The following is a 21,384-nucleotide window of genomic DNA, read 5'->3' as shown; positions in this document are numbered from 1 at the left end:
GTGTCTGGCAAGGATTTTTTTTTTTAACCCTTAGTTAACTACTTGAATGGTATCTCTTGCTAGTGTCATAGGCACTGATTAACTGGGTTGTGACAGTAACATTGTGCAAAAAGAATTAATCTTGACTAATCAACCTTTTCTGATCAGGAAAACACATTTGGCCAGAAAATTCCTGACTGGCTCTATTCTAGCTGTTTAATTAGGGAATAGTACAATGTTATTTTTTTTTACACAGTACTGCTTTTTAGTATCTGAGACTCACAGTTACTAAAGAGTACTTGCCCTTAGCTATGTGTGTCTATCCCTGTTTAATGAAGGTGTTGACACCGACCCATGTTCTGCAAACAGGTTGTGGGGGTGTCACATCCCTTAGTGCCTGTTACACATGTGGCTGCCTCTCTGGTAGAACAGGCTTCACTTATGGACATTTCTGAGTGCATTACTCATAAGAGATTTAAGCCAGGCTCCTATGATATTAGCTCTTACAGCAGGGGCAGGCAATTATTTCGGGTGGAGGGCCACTTACTGAGTTATGGCAAGCCATCGAGGGCCACATGCCAGACAGCCAGGGACAGATAAATATTCATTTTATTATTTTTTTAGGGGCCTCACGGGCCAGATAGAATGGCCTGGCAAGCTGCATCTGGCCCGCAGGCTGCATTTTGCCCACCCCTGTCTTACAGTCTCACAGGGCTTTGCAACTGCCAGAAATGGGTGTATATGCCAATATTCTGTGAGAAGATCTTGAGAACTATTCCTTAAGATGGGAAGATATACAGAAATGTGGATCTTGCTCAGCTCTGACAAGATAAATCAGCCTGACTGGGAAACATGGAATCAATCCTTTTCTCAATGTACTTAATTCAGACTTGATTGGACAATGGATGTTTCTTTTGACTGTACTAAAATTAAAAGAATTTACTTCCTTAACTGACTAAAGGGGACTGTTATTTGGAGAAAAATATAATATACAGGAAATGTATAAAGGTTTTGAATTTGGATGGATTTGCTAAGAACATATTTAGAAAGTATTTATTTTTTTGCTTTTTGTCTTTCAGTTAAAAGATGTCATATAATAAAATACAGCAGATTAGCTCACACTGTTTAAAAAGTGTTTTGAAGTACCTTATATCACAGATTTCTAACCTGATTTAAAAATTGAGCAGAATAAGGCAACTTTAGCACAAAGAATGCTATTTCAATCTATTATTTAGTATTATATGTTTTCTCTTAAGAAATAGTTAGAAGACTTGTGGAAAAATTTGAAAACCATTTAACACTGAAAAAATATGCCTGTAACGTATGGCATTTATTTTCTGTATCTTCCATAAGTATTTATTGCGGACATTTGTGTTAATGTAAGAAAAACACCACATTTTGAGAAGCAAAAGCATTACCTGTTGCAAGCAAAGGAACTTTAGTTTGCAAATGGTGATGGATTTTTGCATTGGAAGTGGGCATCCTGCCCTTAATAATCCCAGATGTGCATGCACATTTTTGTGAGTATGATTAAGGAACCAACTTTTGAAAACATTAGCTAGCTCTAAAACAGCATTTGTTCCATTAAGGTTTCATGTGTAAAGCACCACATTGGCAGTCAAGAAATATATACTCAGTTCCTGACTTTGCAACTGACCTTCTGTGTGACTGTGAACAGATCACTTCACTTTTCTTCTTGTCTTTTGTTAGTTTGTCTATTTAGCTTACAGCCTCTTTGTGGCACACACTGTCTCTTACTATGTATTTGTTCATAGTTTAGCAGAGGGGAATCATGGTCCCAGGGTTAGGACTTCAACTTGCTACTGTTACATAATTAAATTGGTGATGATGATTGTAAACCTGTTTGTAATATATTCTTTTTTTAATAACTGAAATTTGATGTCACAAGTAAGATTATAACTTTTTCTGACAACCAGCGTTCCACTGGTCAATGTGAAAATAAATTGTGTCCCAAATAGGAATTCTCACTACAGCCATCAAGTGAACGTTAAGCACAAAAAGTAAAGAGTTGTGGACAGTGGTGAAGGCAGGCAATGGGTCAATTCTACAGCCCTAAGTGAATTTCTCTCTTAACCAGTGAGAGTTTTCCCTGAATAAGGGCTTTGGCACATAGGACTTCTCTTAATATGTGTTGAAACAGAAGTTTTTTAATAAGACGTACTTTTTTCATTTTCTTACATGACAGTCACAGCCCAAGGAGGATGCCCAGTTGATTGCTTTGTTTACATCCCACCATGCAGAGATCTGTGTGTTTTAGCTTCACTGGGCCTTCTGAGACCTGCTGACTCTGGATTTAGCCTCTTTAGCACACTTCCTTGGTCCAGCCATGTCTGCATGTGCAAAAATGAGTCCTTCCAGTTCAGCTGCCAGAAGCTTCCAAAATTTAGCCACCTCCCTGCCCCCAGATTCCCCCATTATTTTAAACACGGCCTTTCCCAGAGCTCCTGCCATATGGGCACTCTCCATTTCTTTTAGCATTTCAGGGGCAAGAGATAATGAAAGCAAGCAGAGGTTTTGTAAGGATTTTAAAAACCTCATTTGTTTTAGTTAGTCCCTAGCTTGCATAGGGACATAGGACTGGAAGGGGTCTGGAATGCAATCCCCTTCTGCCTCTAGGCCCCCACTGTAGAATCCCTTTCATAAACTGATCAATCTCCATCTTAAAAATAATAATATTTTGCTGCCCCTGTTGCTTCAGGTTCCCCTCTCAGTCTCATGAGCATTCTTTGGGCTGGTGTCAGTCCTCTATGGAGGTCAGGATTCTGTCTGTCCGTCTGCATATAGTTTATACGCTGGAGCATCTCTCTCTTTCCTCCTCTGTCCAGCCCATTTTATGTAGTTTCTCTCTCTTTCAAAATATCTTGTGATAGACTTGGTATTTTGAAAGCTTTCATTCCATTTGTCAGGTGAATCTCTAAACAGCCTCCATTCCCAGATCTCAGATATGAAAAACTGGTTTACCCTGGGAAGTAGCCAACACTTTGGCCAATGGTACTTCACCCACATTTAATGACCCCAATTGTTAGCCCAGTGCCAGGTGAAGGAACTTCTCCCGTCACTTCTTGTGAGTTTCAGGTCAGTATGGAGGCAAAAGGACATCGGAGAAGACAGCCACATCCCACACTCGAACAAAATTTGCAGTCTGACAGGCACATACAAAGAGTCCCCAGTACAGAATAAAATGTGCTTGCTGTACATTGACAGATTTCCCCCAGTTGTCACAACTAATTTTTCATCTTGCTGGTGAAGAAGCACGTTCTTTCCTGGCAGCAGGAAGCATTTTGCAATGTGTTTTTTCTACGAGGTAAATACTGTTTTTTCAGTTGTGAATTCTCCTCATGGAACTCCTCTTTAAGAAAAAGCTGAAATGTTGAGGACTCATAAGAAGCGGTCAATTTAATCCCCTGCTCAGCACAAATATGTTTTGTTCAGTAGAGTTCAGTCAAGGCATCCAGGCTTATAAAATGGCCTGATAATGGGCTTTGAGGGGTTGTTTACATAAGGGATTTTAGAGAAATGAGAAAACAGAGAGTCTCTTCAGGAAGAGTTTTATATGGGGGAAATAGGAAACGTATGTGTGAACTTTGATTCCTGGTTCCAACACAGAAATGGAATAACTCCTAAACAATAAGAACAGCAGCCATTTCAGTGAAAAACCCTCCTCTTCCATCTAATGGTAGAGCCCTTCCTTTCAAACCAATTGTTTAACCTACACTCTTAACGGCTTGGAGAGAATAGCAATAGAGAAAGCAAATGATAATGTCATTGTGACTTTTGATTAGAATCATTTGAAAAGACTGCTATAGGTCTTGTTCTTACTGCAGAATAAGAATGTGGGTTGTCTAACTTATGCTGATTTCAGCCTTCTTATTTTGCTATAATGCATATGATGTGCCACTCATTTCCTGAAGCTGAGCTGAGCTGCAGTATTCCAGTTGCTTTTTATTGGATAATATGTGTCCAGTATTTTAGAATGGACTGTCATTACAAATCCATATTTTAAATTATGGCACTCGGCTAGCATTGCTATTTAAGATAGTAAACTATAACTCATTTCCACTGTATTATTCAAACTCCTGTAACATTTGGCTAGAATCTGGAATGGTCTTCCAAGAGAGGTGGTACTATCACCTAACTAGGAGGTCTTCAAGAGGAGGCTTGATAGTCACCTGGCTGGGGTCATCTGACCTTGGTCCTCTTTCCTGCCAGGAGCAGGGGTTCAGACATGATGATCCATTGTGGTCTCTTCTGACTCTACAATCTATTAATTTAGGAAAGAAAAAACAAGAAACATGTTTTGTGTCATGTTCTGTACAGAAACTTTAATTCCAAACTCTGAAGGATTTGAATGCATTTTATTATTAACCTAAAGAAAAGGGGTTTTGAATTGTTCAAATACATTTGAACATAGCACACTGCATTTGTAGATAGTGTCCAAAAAATAACTGTCCACTTGGCAGGAAGACGCATAGACCAAATGCTGTAATTCCCACAAGGAAGCATAATTCTGTTATGAAGTATTTACAACAGTGAGCTTGGAAGTCCAACAATAGGTTTTATTGTTAATAGATTGTTTATAGTGTCTTTTATTGGCTGATTCATTCTTAATGCTAATAGTCTGAGTCGCCTAATAGTCAAGTGAAAATCAGTGCTTGAAGTTGTTTTAAAATTTTTTCAGGTAACATAATGATCATTCTGTCATAATTGATTAAATAGAACATCTGGTGATAGGCACAAACTTGCAAGGTGCAGAGTTCTTTGAGACTTAGTTGAACTTTTCCCTTCCCATGACCCTCCAATACTCTTTATCTCCTTTTTTTCTCAGGATCCTTAAAGTTTCCCTATGTCTCTATTAGCCTAGACCTTCTTGAGGAATTAAGTTAGCTCCCAACTTGTGCTCATCCAATAGGCCACCCTCCCTAGAAATATTCCCATTCTTTGAAAGGGCCTTGCAGTTAAAACAATCCCACTGTTAGGCCCTGTTTGACAATTAATACAAATTGTGTACATTCTAGAACCATAACTCTTGCTAAGCAATGGAGATTGACAATCTTAACCAGTAGCCAAGTGTGGGGTGGAGAGATGAACTCCAGGGAAGCAATGGTCAGAAAATTCAGATTGCTATGAAAGGGAATGTGCTTTTAGGTTTATATATATGTATATATAATACCATTTCTTGTCCTTTGCTATAGTGTTGGCAGGTAAGGTACGTACAGACATTCAGGGTGGTTAGGGGAAGTTGATTTAAAATGGCCACCTCATGTAAGGTAAGTTGGGATGGGGAGGGCTAGTGGCAGGGCTTAGGCAGATCACAGGGGCAAACAGGCTCCAGGGTAGGATTGGGCCGGGGGGCAGGCAGGGACAATGAGAGGAATCAGTTGGATCAGAGTGTAGGCAGAGTCTTTAGGTGGGACTGGGGGAGCCGGCAGAGTCTGCAGGGGGGGGATCAGGGGATTGGGGTGGTAGGTAGGGTCTGTGAAGGGGTTGGTAGACTCTGGGAGGGTTTCATGGGATCAAGGTGAGGGGGCTTGGGAGGTTGTAGGAGCTCTCTCCACCACCCCCAGGACCAGGAGCAATTTTTAGCCCCCAAAACGAACAACCCCCTCCCCCAGTGAATCAACCCCCCAATCCTGCTCACCTCTCCCCCCACGCTGACTTGCTTCCTTGGCTCAAGGCACTGGTGAATACTGGTAACGCGAGCTTGTGTAATGGGGGCTTTGGCAAGCTTAGGATGGGGAGGGAGCTGACTGATCTGCTGGGGGCAGTTGTCCATCTGGGGATGGGGACAGCTCAGGGAGGAGGTAGGAAAAGCACAGTCCCGGGGCTGTGGCCAGTAGCCAGCTTTTCTCAGCCCTGGAGCTGCACTGGGAACTATACAGAAGTTCAGGACAGTTAGATTGGTCTGAAAATGGCCAACCCCATCTAAATTAGACCACCTTGGGGGTAGGGTTAATTAAAATCAGGTCTGCTTTTTTCAACCAGTCTAATTATCCTGATCTTTTGTACAGTTCACACTTAGATCAACCTAACTAAGGATCTAAGTGTAAGGTCTACACCTGGGCAAACTATGTTAGATCAGATGGACATTTTTAACATGATCTAGCTTGCCCCTAACCTCCCTGAACATCTGTATGCACCCTTAGTGAAGAAAGGGAAGTTTTCTGCATTGAAATGTCTTGGGCAGAAGTGGCAAAAGTGGTTATTTCTTTGACATACAGCCATCACTACAAAACCAGCTAGCTGCCTGTGTAGCTTTGCTCTAGTAGCTAGCCCCAAATGTTTGAATTTCATTTCTAGGTCCATTAGTTTTTAGTGCCTTTTTCCCAAGACTCTTTCACAGTTTCACATTGCACAGTGGCTAGAATACTCTGTAAAATAACCCTTTTGATACATAAAATAAAAACACCATGGCATTTCTGTATGTCTATGGATATACAAGTACCTGCCAGTCTAAAAAATTACTAATTTTTCAACCTTATACTTTATCATAATATAAGGTGTAATGATACAATAGAAGTTTAGAGATGATGAGCTCCAAATGCTAAACTTTTTCACTGGGGTGTAGGTTGTAGCCGTGTTGGTCTAAGGACATAGGCAGACAAGGTTCCTTGGGTGAATCTGATATCTTTTATTAGACCAACCCAAACTTTTTCACTAGTATTCACCAGTAGGTTGGATACTACAAAATGTTGCCCATAAAGATGTGTTCCTATAAATATCACAGATTTGCTCTGATGGGATGCACAATGCCCTTATATTCACTCTACACCTTTTGTACAAGGAAATCTAGCTATTAAGCATCTTTGTAGAATGAAAAAGTGTCACAAATTCCCTGGGAAAATTCAGCCTCATGTTTGTGCCAGAAGTGTTAGTAACACTCTTTGTAGGACTGACAGCAGAAAGAACGTTGCATCACTCTGGTGACATTTTGTTGTGTTTTTCTTTATGATGGCACACAAACTTCCCAGAGATCATGCCCCAGTTTGATGGGTACTTGTGTATTCATGCAATCAAATAGTAACTCAAAGAGCTTACAATCTAAACTAAATTTGCCTGTAGTATGAGCATAAGGCATATATTCTGCTTAGACACATTGAAAGGCATAAGTGATAAACTTTGTCCAAGCAGTACAATCAGCCAGTTGCAAAAAAGGAAGTTCTTGGAGCAAATATTCTGTAAGTCCCTGGATAAATGATATCCTTGTGAGACATTAAGAGGGGGAAAATGTTGGTCAAGCAATATCTTTCTGCTATGGCTTCGGTTTAGTGATTTTTTTTTCATGTTGTATTGTGTTTATAGTTAACAGAAAGGATGCTAGTTAAGCGGAAGGGTGCCTAAAACTGCCCATGAGAGTCCTTATTATGTGGTAGGTTTTTTTTAATTAAAAAAAAAAATCGAAGAATAAAAGTTACCAAATAAGTTTGAAGTTTCACATAACTCTCCTTGAATTTAGAAAGACTTGCCTGTAAAATATATGTATATATTAAGGAGAGAATATACAAAAACAATAAGAAACACAAGAAGCCTAGTGTTTAAACATGCTGAGAGTTAAATTCTTGAAGACAAATAGCCAGGCCCTGAGCTTGGAATTTGTTGCCTCTTATGTTGGTCCAGAATCTGACTCTGAGGCTATTAGCAGAGGGAAGGGTCATATTATTAAGATGAGAAGTTTAGCAGTTAAAAGACACAGAGTGAACTTTTGGCACTTCCTTAGACTTTCTACATACTTTGAATAAGTCATATAATTTCTCTGTGCTTGGTTTCTTCTTTAGTTGTGAAATTTAGCCTCATTCATGTTTGTAGGCTCTGAGATCCTCTGTCAAGCATGACAATGTTACAGTGAGTTATTGTTAAATATTTGATTGTAACACAAATTAATTTATTTGATCTGGTTTCTCATGGCAAATGCTGGTGATAGTTACTGAATATTTTCTAAACATATCACTTTGGTTAAATAATCTAAATTATTAAATTAATAAAGGGGAAGTCTTAGTCAGGTTGGGAATTAAGCATATTTGCAAGTTTTACCAGTCAGTCTTATTCTTAAGTGACTCTGTAAAGGCAACATAATTTAGCTCTATATATTGTTTGTATGTTCCATGTCCTGGCTAGAACATCTGTTGGATTTATAAATAAACCTTTCATATTGGGAGCTGAAGGTCTAACTGGGTTTTTATCTTGTTATATGACATCCCCACTCTCTTCCAACCATACCATAGGAAGGTAAATAAAAGATATCACCCAAAGAAATCATTGCCTCTCGCTGTGGACCATCACAGTTACAACATCACTCTTACACTACCATCTTCATTAACAAAACTTGTCTTGAACAAGATTGCCTAAGTACATTTCATGAACAAATTGCCCCTGTATTTAGAACCTGGTTTCAACTTCTGTTGGTGGTATGTAACTCACAAGGGAATCCTGCCCACCCTAACATAGCTGGGTTGGATGTGCTCTGGTAACAAAAGTAAAAATTCAGATTTATTTTTATTCCTAAATCTCCATTTCCACAGCGCTACCTTGAAGAATCAATTTTTACTTTCAGGAAACTAAGTTTGAAAATTGAGTTCAAGAAGGGATATAAATTATAAGGTAGTATGTACAGTTTCACTAGGCAGCTGTACTTCTAATATATCCAGGAATATGAAATGAATCCAAACTGAACACATATTAGGCTGTGTATTTATCTTGGAACCCATTTGACATTTTAATTTTTTATTTAATTGCCGGGAGAGAACTTTGCTAAATTTATAGTTCATTATCCCGTACTAGTGGTTATATAGTTAATTCTCTTGCTCTCCCAGAGAAGTGGTATGCTCCAAAATGTATTGCTAATTTTGTTTTTGTTTTCACTGTGAATTTCGAGTGCAAATCTAGAAATATACCTACTTGAAAATTTCATGTTAAGGGTTTTATCTAGTTTGTCAGTAACACATCCTGTATTTTTTTCCTTACATAGAATCATCTTCATATGCCAGAATGATGTCTGGATTTTCAAATTCGTTACATCTGTGATTGTGAACTTGTCTGCCAGTCAACCCTGAATCAGAAATGCATGGAAGGATGGTGTCATGGAGATAAAAAGTAATTCAGAACAAGATATTTGTTTAAATGTTACATATGCAAAAATGATTAAAATAAAATCTTAGGTCAGCATGAATAGTCAAGGTTTCCTGTATTTTCCTGAGGTAAGGTATATAGTGTTTCTAGCACAATTTACTTCAAAAATAATCAAGCCACAGTCAGGCTTTCTGATCGCAGGAGAATTTCTCCCACAGTGAAATTCAGCGAATAATGAGAGAGTCTAGGGGTGGCATAATGCTCCACTGTGCAGGATTATCCTAAACATTATTGTTTGCTTGTGACCTGGAAAGAACTGGAAGAGATGTAGGAATGACAAAATCAGACCCTGGAAAAGAAAGGAGAAACTAGTATTGTCCTCTAGCAACCACTTTGGCTATTTAAAGAGTGCGTGGTCTCATAAAGAAGTCTCCTTCATTTATTCTCAGTTAGAGGAAGGAAGTTTGACTACTGTTGTGATAGGGAACCAGTCTGGCTCAGAGGTTAGAGTTTATAGTGTGGGGCAAGAGATGTCTGTCATATTCGTAATGATGTGTGGCTTTAGATAAGACACCAAGTTAAATTTGGATAGCTGTAAGCATGTAAGTCAGTGGAGTATACATTTTAATTTTTATCTCTTCCTCAAACTCTCCTTGCAGTGATAGAAGTCTCTATAGCTGTAGAAATTCAAAATAGTGTTATTTAAGAGGGTCATAAAGATAAACATAGGAGAGAGAAAAATCTGTCTCTCTGAGGAAATGCAGTCATGAGTCTAAAACACAAGGCCAAAGAAAAAGGGATGATTCACATCTCCTTAACCTAACCACTCCTCACATATACATGTAAATACGAAAAGCTGACCATAAGACCCTAAGAGATGGAATACATAGTAGCTGCAGAATACAATAGCATTGGGAAATGTCATGATTTAACTACATTTTATGAATTAACTACATAAGCCAGAAATGAAGTTAAAACTTCCTAATAACATAGAACTATGTGAAGCTCAGTAGTTTGAATTTAAAGGGCTTCATGCAAACTCATTATTTATTTATTTTTACTTCTCATAGTTTCACACTGCTTAAGTTAAAGTTTCAGATTTCTATAATAAAATAATTTGGCAGGTATAATTATAAGTTGAACATTTGTTATGGCCTTTCTTATTTGTATGGTATTTGGAAGTATGGCATAATAGTAGAGTAAATACATTCTTGCTAAATCTCTTGTTGCCAACTTTTGAGAGAGACGTTAATTATTGATATCTTATTTAATTTCTTTCAAACAAACAGCAAAAAAACCCAACCCAAAACAAAACAAGAAAGCACAGAAAAAACAAATCAAAACCACTTGAACTGGAAGATCAACTGGATACGGTATTAAAGCATCTGCTGTGTTCAGCTCAGGGAAGTGAAGTCAACAAAAGTGAGCATCACACTAAACAAAAGACCTTCTCAGTTCCTCAAGTCCCCCTGTGTAAAGTAGAGAGAGAGCATTCATGGAACATTGTATTCTTAATGGAAACAACTGGAAAGAAAAAGAATTTGAGCAAAAATAATAAAACTCTGCCAAGTGCTGGAGAGGCCCCCACTAATATCTCTACCATCCTGCCTTCAAAACAGGTTGCAACATCCAGTGCGTCAAATCTTCCCACAGTTTTGCCAGCAATAGTGACTGTAGATTCCATAGTAAAAACAGGCACTGGGAAGAGGAGACCAGGCACAGTAATATTATCAAAACGGTCAAGTACTTCAAGCATGTCTCAGAGTCAATTGAAACGACCAGTCATTCCACCAAGGAGACCTGGCTTTAAGGTGTGCTATATCTGTGGGAGAGAATTTGGGTCACAATCTCTGGACATCCATGAGCCCAAATGCTTGGAGAAGTGGCATATTGAAAATGAGAAATTACCAAAGCATCTCAGAAGACCAGTGCCCAGTAAACCTCAGGCTCTAACTGGTGGTTCCTATGATATTAATGCCACAAATGAAGTGGCATACCAAAGTGCTCAGGCCCAGCTTATACCTTGTCGTAACTGTGGACACAGTTTCCTTCCTAACCATCTCTCTGTGCACCAAAGGAGTTGCAAATCAAAGGACAGTGGTCTGGGCCCTTCATGCTCCAATACTACTAGATCTGTGAGAGGTCCTAGCTCTGGCCTTGCAGCACGCAACAATCAATCTAGTAAATGTGAACAAAAAGGTGGGGCTGCACCAGCCATACCAGACAAGGTAAATTATTAAACATCTGATCTGTGATTCTTTCGATAATAGACACCTGACATCTTAGAGATTCATAAATTCTCATCACACCCTAATTTCAAAGCCATCTGCTTTCAGAGAGGTCTTTTTGCTGCAGATGCTTCCCAGACGAGCAATGAGTGGAGAGGAATACTGTGTGCATATGGGAAAATCACAGAATTTTCAATCCTTTTTCTTCCTCTTTTCATCTTTCCTGTTAAAACAAGACATTTAAGTTCCTACTTCCTACTTTCCTGTGGGGAACCACAAGAGACCAGTATCTGTTAGGATTCTATTGTGCTACTTTAAGGCGGATTTGCATTTTCTAGCATGTTTAAACAGATATCAAATTTTTTTGTATTCAATTAATGTGAACCATAATGTTTCCTTATCCTTTAATCATTTCAGCTGTTTTACATTACTCTGCGTTAATTCACTGGAGCTCATATGTTCAAAGCCAGCAACTCGGAGCATAACAAACAAATAAGTACACAGATTGCACAGTTTTTCCACTGAAATTGATGCAGGAAACAAGATTGACAGGGCCAATTCCTATTAGCAAAACCCTACATGAACACTGATAAAATAGCTAGGATTCTTTGTTTGTTTGTGTGTGCATTTCTGCATCCTCTAAGGTTTGATTTAAAAAAATAAGAGTTAGACTTGTTGGTTCATGGTGAGGCATCGAAATAAAGGACCTAATCCTTCATGGGACTTGGTTTCCTAAATGCTTCCCTCATTTCTGAAAGTATGATTTAGCAGTCTTACAGACTAGAACCAAATGGACCTGGTAAACACATACACGAGATTTATATGGAATTTAGGCATCTAAGTCAAAATATTCACCCCTTCCAGCAGCTGCAAAACTGCAGAGGTGCCTAGACTCATTAGTCACCTACATTCTGGACTGAAAAATCTTTTGGAACCTAGACTTGGGCTACTGTGAATGCTCAGAAGTGGTTCACGTGTTGATCACCCAGTTATACAACTGCCATCTCTGTTTGCTGTTACCTAAATTGTTATGGGAGGTACCTGAAGTCAGCCTAAGTTCTCCTACTTCCTGGGTGAGTTCTCTATGTGGCAATTGGGCAAAAGGTGGGCAGCAACATCACCATTGCCAGCCATATTCAAGACTGGGGAAAAAAGTTGCAGTGCTTCATAACGAACTCAACTTAGCTGTGCTGTCAAATGGGTCGACATGTCTAATCAGGACACTCTGAATCTCAAGATTATAGAAGTTTCTCCTTTGCAGCCCTGAGTCAGATACCTGGACTAAGTACAGGCAGTCAAAAAGCCCAAGGCTTAATTGATACAGTCTTTGCAGGTTAGTCGAAGCTGCAAAGATTGAACCAATAAGCAAATGAACAGATACTCACTTTTGATTCAGAAATTGCAGCCACATGCCTTCAGTGGCTCAGGCCAGAAGCCAGGGGGCACTAGAGCATGGCTCTGTAACAAACAGCCAGCATGGGCTGTTATTTGCTTCGTCTTCCTACTGCCCCCAAGGTCTCTGGGATCTGCAGTCCAGAATCACAGCAGCAGGACTCTGCATGGTTACTCATCACTTCCTTTTCCTGCTTCCAGGTGCCTCTGGGATTTGTAGTCTGCAGTCACAGTCAGCGGCATAGGCGACTGGTGCCTCCTGGGCCGATCTCATCAACTGGTGGGGTGGGGATCTCCTGCGACTGATCTTGCTGACCCAAAAGCACCAGCAGTGCTCCCAAAAGTGGCAGTGGTGCTTCTCCTGGTGTCCCCGCTCCCCAGCTGGAGCTCACAGGGGGGGCACCAGTGCTCCCACCTGACTCCCTACCCGTCATCTAACCAGGAAGTGCTGGCTGTCAGGGGGTGCACCAGCACACTCAGGGGATGCACGTGCACCCCTGAACACCCCCTACGCATCACCACTGGTCAGCAGTAAGTTTCACAGAGCAGGGCAGGGCAAGGCAGCTCTGTATTTGGGGGAAGGGAAGTTTAACCCTCCTCCCTGGCCCCAGACCCCAGCCAGGATTTGCCAGGGGTGAGGGAAGAAGGGTAGAAAAGGGAGCCAGCCCTTTTCCTAGGGAGCAGAGAGGTGGGGCCAGCCCTGCTTTCTGGAACAGATAGCCCAGCCCAGGTCTGCAAAATGCTGGGGAACTCTGATTTAACTTGAACCAGGAAGGGGTGTGAAACAGAAGTTTCATAAACTTGTTTGACCTAAATCAGTTAAGTCTGATACTACATTCAACCAGGTTTATCTTAAACCAGTTTCAGCTATTTTAAACTGGTTTATGTGCACTGACCTTCTATTCTGTTACAGTTTCTGATCACTTAAACTGGTCTATGTGTAACTTCTGTCCCTAGTCCTGGGGTCTAAATTCATAGAAAATTAGGGTTGGAATGGACGTCAGGACATCGTCTAGTCAAACCCTCTGCTCAAAGTAGGAACATTCCCACCTAGATCATCCCAGCCAAGCTTTATCTATCCAGGTCTTAAAAATCTCCTAGGATGGAGACTCCACAACCTCTCTGGATAGTCTATTGCAGTGCTTTATTACCCTCCTAGTGAGAAAATTTAGGTAAGGTATTAGGGAAAACTTCCCTTGCCACAACTTGAGACCATTGCTCCTTGCTCTGTCATCCATCACCACTAACAACAGCCTAGCTCCATCCTCTTTGAAACCACCCTTCAGGTAGCTGAAGGTTGCTATGAAGTCCCTCCTCGGTCTTCCCTTCTCCAAACTAAATAAGCCCAGTTCCCTCAGCCTCTCCTTATAAGTTATGTTCCCCAGTCCATAACCATCTTTGTTGCCCTCTCTCCAATTTGTCCACAACGTTTCTTGGGGGAGAGAGGGTGGGGGCAAAACTGGACACAATACTCCAGGTGTGGCCTCACCAGTGTCAAATAGAAGGAAAAAATCACTTCCCTCAATCTGCGGGCAATGCTTCTACTAATGCAGCCTAGTATGCTGTTAGCTTCCTTGGCAACAAGGGCACACTGTTATCTCATATTCAGCTTATTGTCCCCTGTAATTCCCAGGTCCTTTTCTGCAGACACACTCCATTTCCTATTGGTTTGCTGTAGGCACTTCCCCACTAAGTACCTTGGTGTTCTGGCTCACTTTTATGTCTCCCTGTTCACTGTATAGACTGTCTAGGCACTTGATTGATTGAATCACATGCCTTAGATGCGAGGCATCTAAGTGGGGCATCTACAAAGCTGACGTGGACTGGCCCTAGATCATTTAGGCCTGCAAATGGAGCAACATTTAATAGCCTTTAAAATCAGAGCTTAACCTGTATTTGCCTTAGCCCCTGTGTTGTAAGAGCATTTCCTTAATTTGTAGAGGTGTTGTGAGGACACGAGTATATTGATTGTGAGATGCTCAGATATTGTAATAATTGGGGCCAATTAAGATCATAAGATTCATTGGTGTATCAGGCCCACTTCACAACAGGGTTTCTCTGTATCATGATCAAGTGGCATAAGACATATAAGTAATGCAAATATTACATTGTATGTATCGAACAGAGAAAAGTATGCATTCTCATTGTATTCCATTCACCTTGTAGCTTGTATCGTTCTGAAATGCAGTGTAACTGTACAATTAAAGATGCTATTACAATACATATGAGTGAAGAATGCTTACATATGAGTGAAGTTAGCTCTTGGATGTTACTATATATTTGTAAAGAAAAAAATAAAGGATAGGTGTTTTTTAATATCAGAAAAGAAGAAATATCTGTATTTCAGTTCTGTAGGGGGAAAATTGTTTAAAGTATATTGTGTTACAGAAAGTGAACATCTCACTCTCCTGTCCAGCAGATTACTTGTGCTGACTTGACATAAGTTATTACTGTTTTTGTACTCCTTGGACCATTGCAGAACAAATGGGGCCAAGATGAACTGAAGTGGATTCTTTTCTTTCTTGGCACCACCACTAACAGCATTGCTTAGCATGGTCAGTTAGAGCTGTTCAACCCCAGTGGCATTAGTTGGGGTAGTACAGAGCATAGGTAGGACTGACTGTAGTTTGTTCTGTAGAACCTTATTATTAGTGATGACACACGCATGCATGCCCACAGAGCCTACTTGCATTTTCAAACATGAGGCTGAGTTCTAGCCATTGGAAAAAAAATCTTGTATTTGTAAATTGAGTACCTTCAACACAGAAATTTTTAAGGGCAATGAAAGTATTTTTAAATTTATGGAGCCATTATTCTATATATAAATCTGCACTTTAGAAGCAGAGATGGGAATGGATCAATTTAGAAAGCAGAGCATGGATGTGCTAGATGGCATCAAGATAGCAAAAAGATTGCAAAAGAAATACATCATCTACAGAGCTGGCCTTTCAAGCAAGTACTTTTGTTTACCTAACCAGTTCCTCTTCAGTTTGCTACTAAGGGGCATGCAATTAATGCAAACCAATAAACTCTGGAGAACAATATGTGCCTGAATATGTGCCTGAGAGCAATAAACTCCAGAACAATAAACTCCGGAGTCTATTGCCATTTGAACTTGTGCCCAGGCCTGCAGCACATTGGGCCAAGTTAGATCAGCCCTGGCTGGCAGCGTGCCCCCTCAGCTCAACCTGCTACAGAGGGGCTGGCTGGGGCATTCAGCATGGAGCTAGCTGGTCAGCAGCCCCTGCACTAAAGCACCCTCATGCCCCAGCCAGCTGTGTCACTGTCTACACATGTGCTGCTGCTGCAAAGTTTTTTACTCTGCAGCAAGACAGTACTTGTCATTTATGTGCAAAGTAAATTAGTTTACTCCAGCCTAATAGGGACACACATGTAGACTCCAAGATGTTTAATGCAAAGCTAATTAATCTACTGCACAGTAAACGTCTTGGGTAGATGTGACCAGTGAAAAATATATTAGGAGTAAATAAATGGTGGCTGATTATATAATATCAAACTCCTTTGCTCCCAGGAGGATGTGTGTTGGGTAGGCAGTAAGAGTAGTTTGGCAAATACAGTATACAGTCAGAATACTGGGTTAATTCAAGGGACTGCATCCAAGCATGTCTGCTTGGGGGAATGCTGCTTTAGGGCACATCTTTGGGGTAGAAAGAAGGGGGAGATGAAGAGAACAACACCAGGTTTTAGTGACATTCTTGGTAAGGAAAATTATTCTAGAGAGCCTGCTAGTATAAGGATGAGTGGGCAAGTTGGGCACAAATCAGAGGCTCTTCCTAAAGTGGGGGAGGGGAGCATGCCAGAATAAAGCAGGGGGCATCTCCTGTTCTCACTATCTGTTCCCCTCCCTCTGTACCTTCTGCATCTGTCCTGCAGCTTCCAGCTCCATATTTAGTAGGGTGGAATCAGAGCAACAGCAGTAGCAGACGGGGTGTGTGTAAGAGAGAGAGAGAGTGAAGGACATTCTGGGAAATGGAATTTCTGCTGCTGGGAGAAGATGTCACCTCATTTTTTGCCACTGAAAACCAGTGTTATTTTGGTTACTTTGCGTGCATGTTGGTGGCAAAAAAGAGGGACCATCTCCCCCAGCAGCAGCAAACCTCCAGACACTTATTCGGTGCCACCACTGCTCCGCTTTCCCCACAGCTGGAATCTCCAGAGCTGAAGGCACTGCAAGGAAGCTGCAGAGTGGTGAGGAGCAACTGCCTAGGGTGCAGTACTGGCCAGTTATGCCTCTATATTTTAGTTCTGGGGCAAGCGTTCATTTGAAGAATCTCAGGGCTCATCTAATTTTTGCCCTAAAGTCACTGGTCAAAGGGAGCCTTTACAACTGCTGCTGCTATCTGAGGTTTAGTGATCCTTGGTTCCACACCTTGCCCCTGGCCAGGCCTCTTGTGCTGATAATCAGATCAGAGCTGCTATAGGAAGTCTTTGCTACCTAGAGATCTTCTCACTAGGGACCCCTGTACCAGCTGATTACCATAGCTCTATGGTTTCTTCGTAGCCCTGAAGTAGCACATAGAAACTAGGAGGAGCAGATGATGTGAGCCACCATTTCTACGCTAGTCCTGATTTTCTTCAGTCGGCATGTCTACACATTCATTAATGTGCCGTAACTACAGCGCATTAAGTTTAGTACCTGTAATAACAGATACTAACTTAATGTGCCGTAATCAGCACTACTGCACAGTATTGCCAATGCAGTTATTTTGTGACACTAATGTGCAGTAGACTAATTCTACTGTGCATTAGCACATTTGCATGGCTTTTGTCATGATGCATTGATGTTTAGTAGAATTAGTCTACTGTGCATTTAGCAACTCATTTAGACACTCCCAGCCTCTACCAAAGCATTCATACAACTCCAGATAAAGCCAGTTGGAATATTCAAGCCCCTGGGCTTGTTGGGCTACCATAGTTAAGGCACACCAGGTTTTGTAGCCAGTAGCACTCCCAGCTGTCTTTGACTCCCCAAACTGAATGACCAGGTATCCATTTACAGCTGGGAATCCTGAAGATAGCTTTCAGTAGAAGTCAGAGTGAATCTTAAACTCACGCCTCTGGAGCAAAACACTTTACCTGGTACATTACTACTTTTTTACTCCGAATGATGGCAAACAAGAATACAAAGTATGGACTCAGTTGAATCAGTCAAGTCTAACTGTATATAAAGCAAACAACAGCCTTTGCCTAACTGGCTTTCAGGAGTCAAATCAGTTTGGAGATTTCTATTCTTGCATACCATTTAGATTATATTGTAATGCATAGTATTACATTCTGTCATTTCATATCAAGGGACTGCCAACATTGAGTATTATATTCTTTAAACCAAGGTCTGAGCTAGAGAATGCACAACTCTTACTATGCAGATTAACAGTATCTGATATGAATGTTCTTTTCATAATTTCTTTTGCAACAGAAAGTGATAACTTTAATCCTAAAATCCTATAGTATCTATCTCTAGCATCTGGTGCTGCCATCTGCTGTTTTTGCCTATTGTAATACCTACCCACAAAATACAAATGTTAGCTATGTCTTTCTTCTGCAGTATCATACATCCTAACACAGAATCTGTTCTGTTACCTTTCTCTGTTCCAGTAAAAACTTTACAGCATAACCTGCTCTAACACAACATTATTCACCCACTTAAAAAAATTGAAACACCTTCAAATATCATGTATTTCCACATAGCATGCCCTGCTCCTGCTCCTGTCTTTTAAGTCAATAACTGACTTTCCATTAATTTCAACAGGAATAGATTTGGTCAGTTTGTTAGAAGTTATTTGTAAATGTAAAGACAAAAACGGTAAATAAGAATGGACAAAAAAAGCCTTGAAAGAGCTTTATTAAGGAACTAGACATTTGCCCATCAGGAATGCCAGGGGGTGGGGGGTAGGGACAGAGCGCCACCACCCACCACGCCGTGCCACTGCCACCTCCCAGGAGCAGGGGTGGGAACCTTCCCCACCATCCCCTCCGGCCCCCTCGGCCAGCACCCCGTGCCATCGCCACCATCTCCAGGGAGCAGGGCCAGGGGGTGGTGAGGCCAGCAGTGCTGGCCTCATCTTTCTACTCTGTCCCCTCCATCCCTACCATCATTGTGGTGCTCCACTGCACTGCCACTGCCACCTCCTGTCCAGAATGCTCTTGGAGCACTCTGATTGGTTGTTTCAGTAACCAGTCAGACTGCTCCAAGAGTGTTATGGACAGACAGACTGATGGACTAAGCCCATTATTATATTAGAATGTTATCATTGCAAGCAGTAGAAAGTCCCTTCTCTCTTCAATATACAGTCTTGTGGGTGCCTGTAGATGGGCTCATTCACATTTTAATTAGAATGTGTCAGAGCAGATTTGATTAATCAAGTCTGCTCCATGTTCTAATTAAAACGCCCCAGCATCGCCTCACTATCACATGTATTAAGCCCCTATGCATTTCAAAATATCCATAGGGGTGGTTTATCTAAACCTCATTGAATAAGCTTTAGATAAAAGTGTCTTGTGGCCATTTTGAAATGCACAAGGGATTAATACATTAGTTCAACCCATAGTTAAAGCACTCTCAACCTTCTCTTGCGGAGGCTGAAGAGGTCCAGGTGCCCTAGTCTCTCCTCATAGGGCTTGGCCTGCAAGCCCTTAACCATACAAGTGGCCCTTCTCTGGACCCTCTCCAGGTTATCCACATCCCTCTTGAAGTGCAGCGCCCAAAATTGCATGCAGTATTCCAACTGCGGTCTGACCAGCGCCCGATAGAGGGGAAGTATCAACTCCTTGGATCTGTTTGTCATGCATCTGCTGATGCACGATAAAGTGCCATTAGCTTTCCTGATGACTTCATCACACTGCCAACTCATGTTCACCTTGGAATCCACTAGGACTCCAAGATCCCTTTCCACTTCCATGCCTCCAAGCAGGTCATTTCCTAGGCAGTAGGTATGCTGGACATTTTTCCTCCCTAGGTGCAGCACTTGCATTTCTCCTTGTTGAATTGCATTCTGTTGTTTTCCGCCCATATGTCCAACCTGTCCAGGTCTGCTTGTAGTTGTTCCCTGCCTTCCGGTGTGTCCACTTATCCCTACAGTTTTGTGTCATCTGCAAACTTGGACAGAGGACACTTCACTCCCTCGTCCAAGTCGCTAATGAAGACATTGAAGAGTATCGGTCCAAGGACCGAGCCCTGTGGGACCCCACTGCCCACACCCTTCCAGGTCGATACCAACCCATCCACTACGACTCTCTGGGTATGACCCTCCAGCCAATTCACCACCCACCGGACTGTGTAGTCATCTAAGTCACAGCCTCTTAACTTGTTCACCAGTATGGGGTGGGATACCCCATGTCTAGCAAAAATCGATTTGACTTGAGTTGTGACATGGTTTGCTGTTGTGCTTTTGAGCAATACAATTTCAGGATAGTGTCAGCAATTTCAGAATAATAATCCAGCACTAATACATAATTTTTTCCTACATGCATGACTAAGTCCACTTGATACCAAGGAGCTACAGGCTCCTCCATGCCCATCATGGGTTCTTTTCTTTCCACTTATCTGAACTTTAAGTAAGTTGTATATGCCCTTACACCATTTTCTATGTCATTATTTATGTTGGGCCAATATAGAGCACCTCTTGCTCTCCTTTTGCATTTTTCAGTGTCTAGATGCCCCTCATGTATTCTGTTTAGCATGTCTTTCTTTAGCACTGCTGGAACAAGAAGTCATGAGCCTTTGAATAAAATGCCATCCAGGACTGACAGGTCCTCCTTGAACTAAGAGTAGGGGCTAGGTATATATTTTCCAGGCCAAGCAGCACAAATAGCTGTTATCACTTTTTGCAGTGTGGTCCTGAGTAGTAGCTTCTGCAATTAGTGCCCACATTTTATCTGTGACAGGAATCATTCTTTTAATTAGATTAACATGTACTATGTCTTTGTCTGGAATTCTGTCATTTTCCATTGTATCATATTCCCTGGACAACGTATCTGCAATAAGTAGATTGTTTCCTGGCATGTACTGCATGTCTAGATCATATATCTGCAGTTGAAAGAAAAGTCTCTGTAATGTGGGTGGCATGTCTGATAACTTACCAAAGGCTTATGATCAGTTTCAGCTATCACAGACTTCCCATAGATGAATACATGAAATTTCTTACAGCCATATACCAGAGCTAAACTTTCTTTCTCAATTTGTGCTTATAGATACACTAACTTAGAGAGTACCCTAGATATATATGCTACTGGTCTCCAGCTATCCCCATGTTTTTGAAGCAAAGCTGCTCCAGTGGCTTCTTTAGAAGCACCTACTGACAATTAAATGGGTCTTTTAGTACTGGAGCTTTCATTATTTTTTCCTTCAAGTTTTTTAATTCAGTTTCATGTTCATGTTCCCATATCCATTGAGTATTCTTATGTAGGAGTGACCTAAGGTGTTTGGTCTGCTCTGCTATGTTAGGTAGATATTTCCCTACAAAACTGATCATTCCTGGTAATCTTTGCACTCCTTCTTTATCTGGAGGGTGTGGGGTGTTTGTAATGGCTTTAACGCTTGCAGGATTGATTTGCAACCCTTTCTCAGAGAGCTTTTCTCCCAGTTATGTTATTCCTTTGACCCTGAATTGGTATTTCTGTTGATTCTGTTTCAAACCTGCTCTGTGAGCTCTTTCTAGTGCCTTTTTTACCTCAAGCCATG

General features: G+C 41.1%; 1 protein-coding gene across 1 annotated transcript in view; it reads left to right on the top strand.

Moving 5' to 3' along the window:
- LOC102564834 (zinc finger protein 474) overlaps positions 1-21,384 on the top strand; it is a 38,707-nt gene that overhangs the window by 6,740 nt on the left and 10,583 nt on the right. Inside the window, exons 2-3 of the mRNA XM_014608605.3 lie at positions 8,963-9,087; positions 10,353-11,291. Of these exons, the coding sequence (XP_014464091.2) occupies positions 10,578-11,291 (714 nt within the window). The 5' untranslated portion in view covers positions 8,963-9,087; positions 10,353-10,577. The remainder of the gene's footprint in view (positions 1-8,962; positions 9,088-10,352; positions 11,292-21,384) is intronic.

The sequence above is a fragment of the Alligator mississippiensis genome, chromosome 3 (genome assembly GCF_030867095.1).
Source record: "Alligator mississippiensis isolate rAllMis1 chromosome 3, rAllMis1, whole genome shotgun sequence".
In the NCBI taxonomy this organism is placed as follows: domain Eukaryota; kingdom Metazoa; phylum Chordata; order Crocodylia; family Alligatoridae; genus Alligator; species Alligator mississippiensis.
The sequence above is the reverse complement of the archived record's forward strand: the minus strand, read 5'-3'. Positions and strand labels throughout refer to the sequence as shown.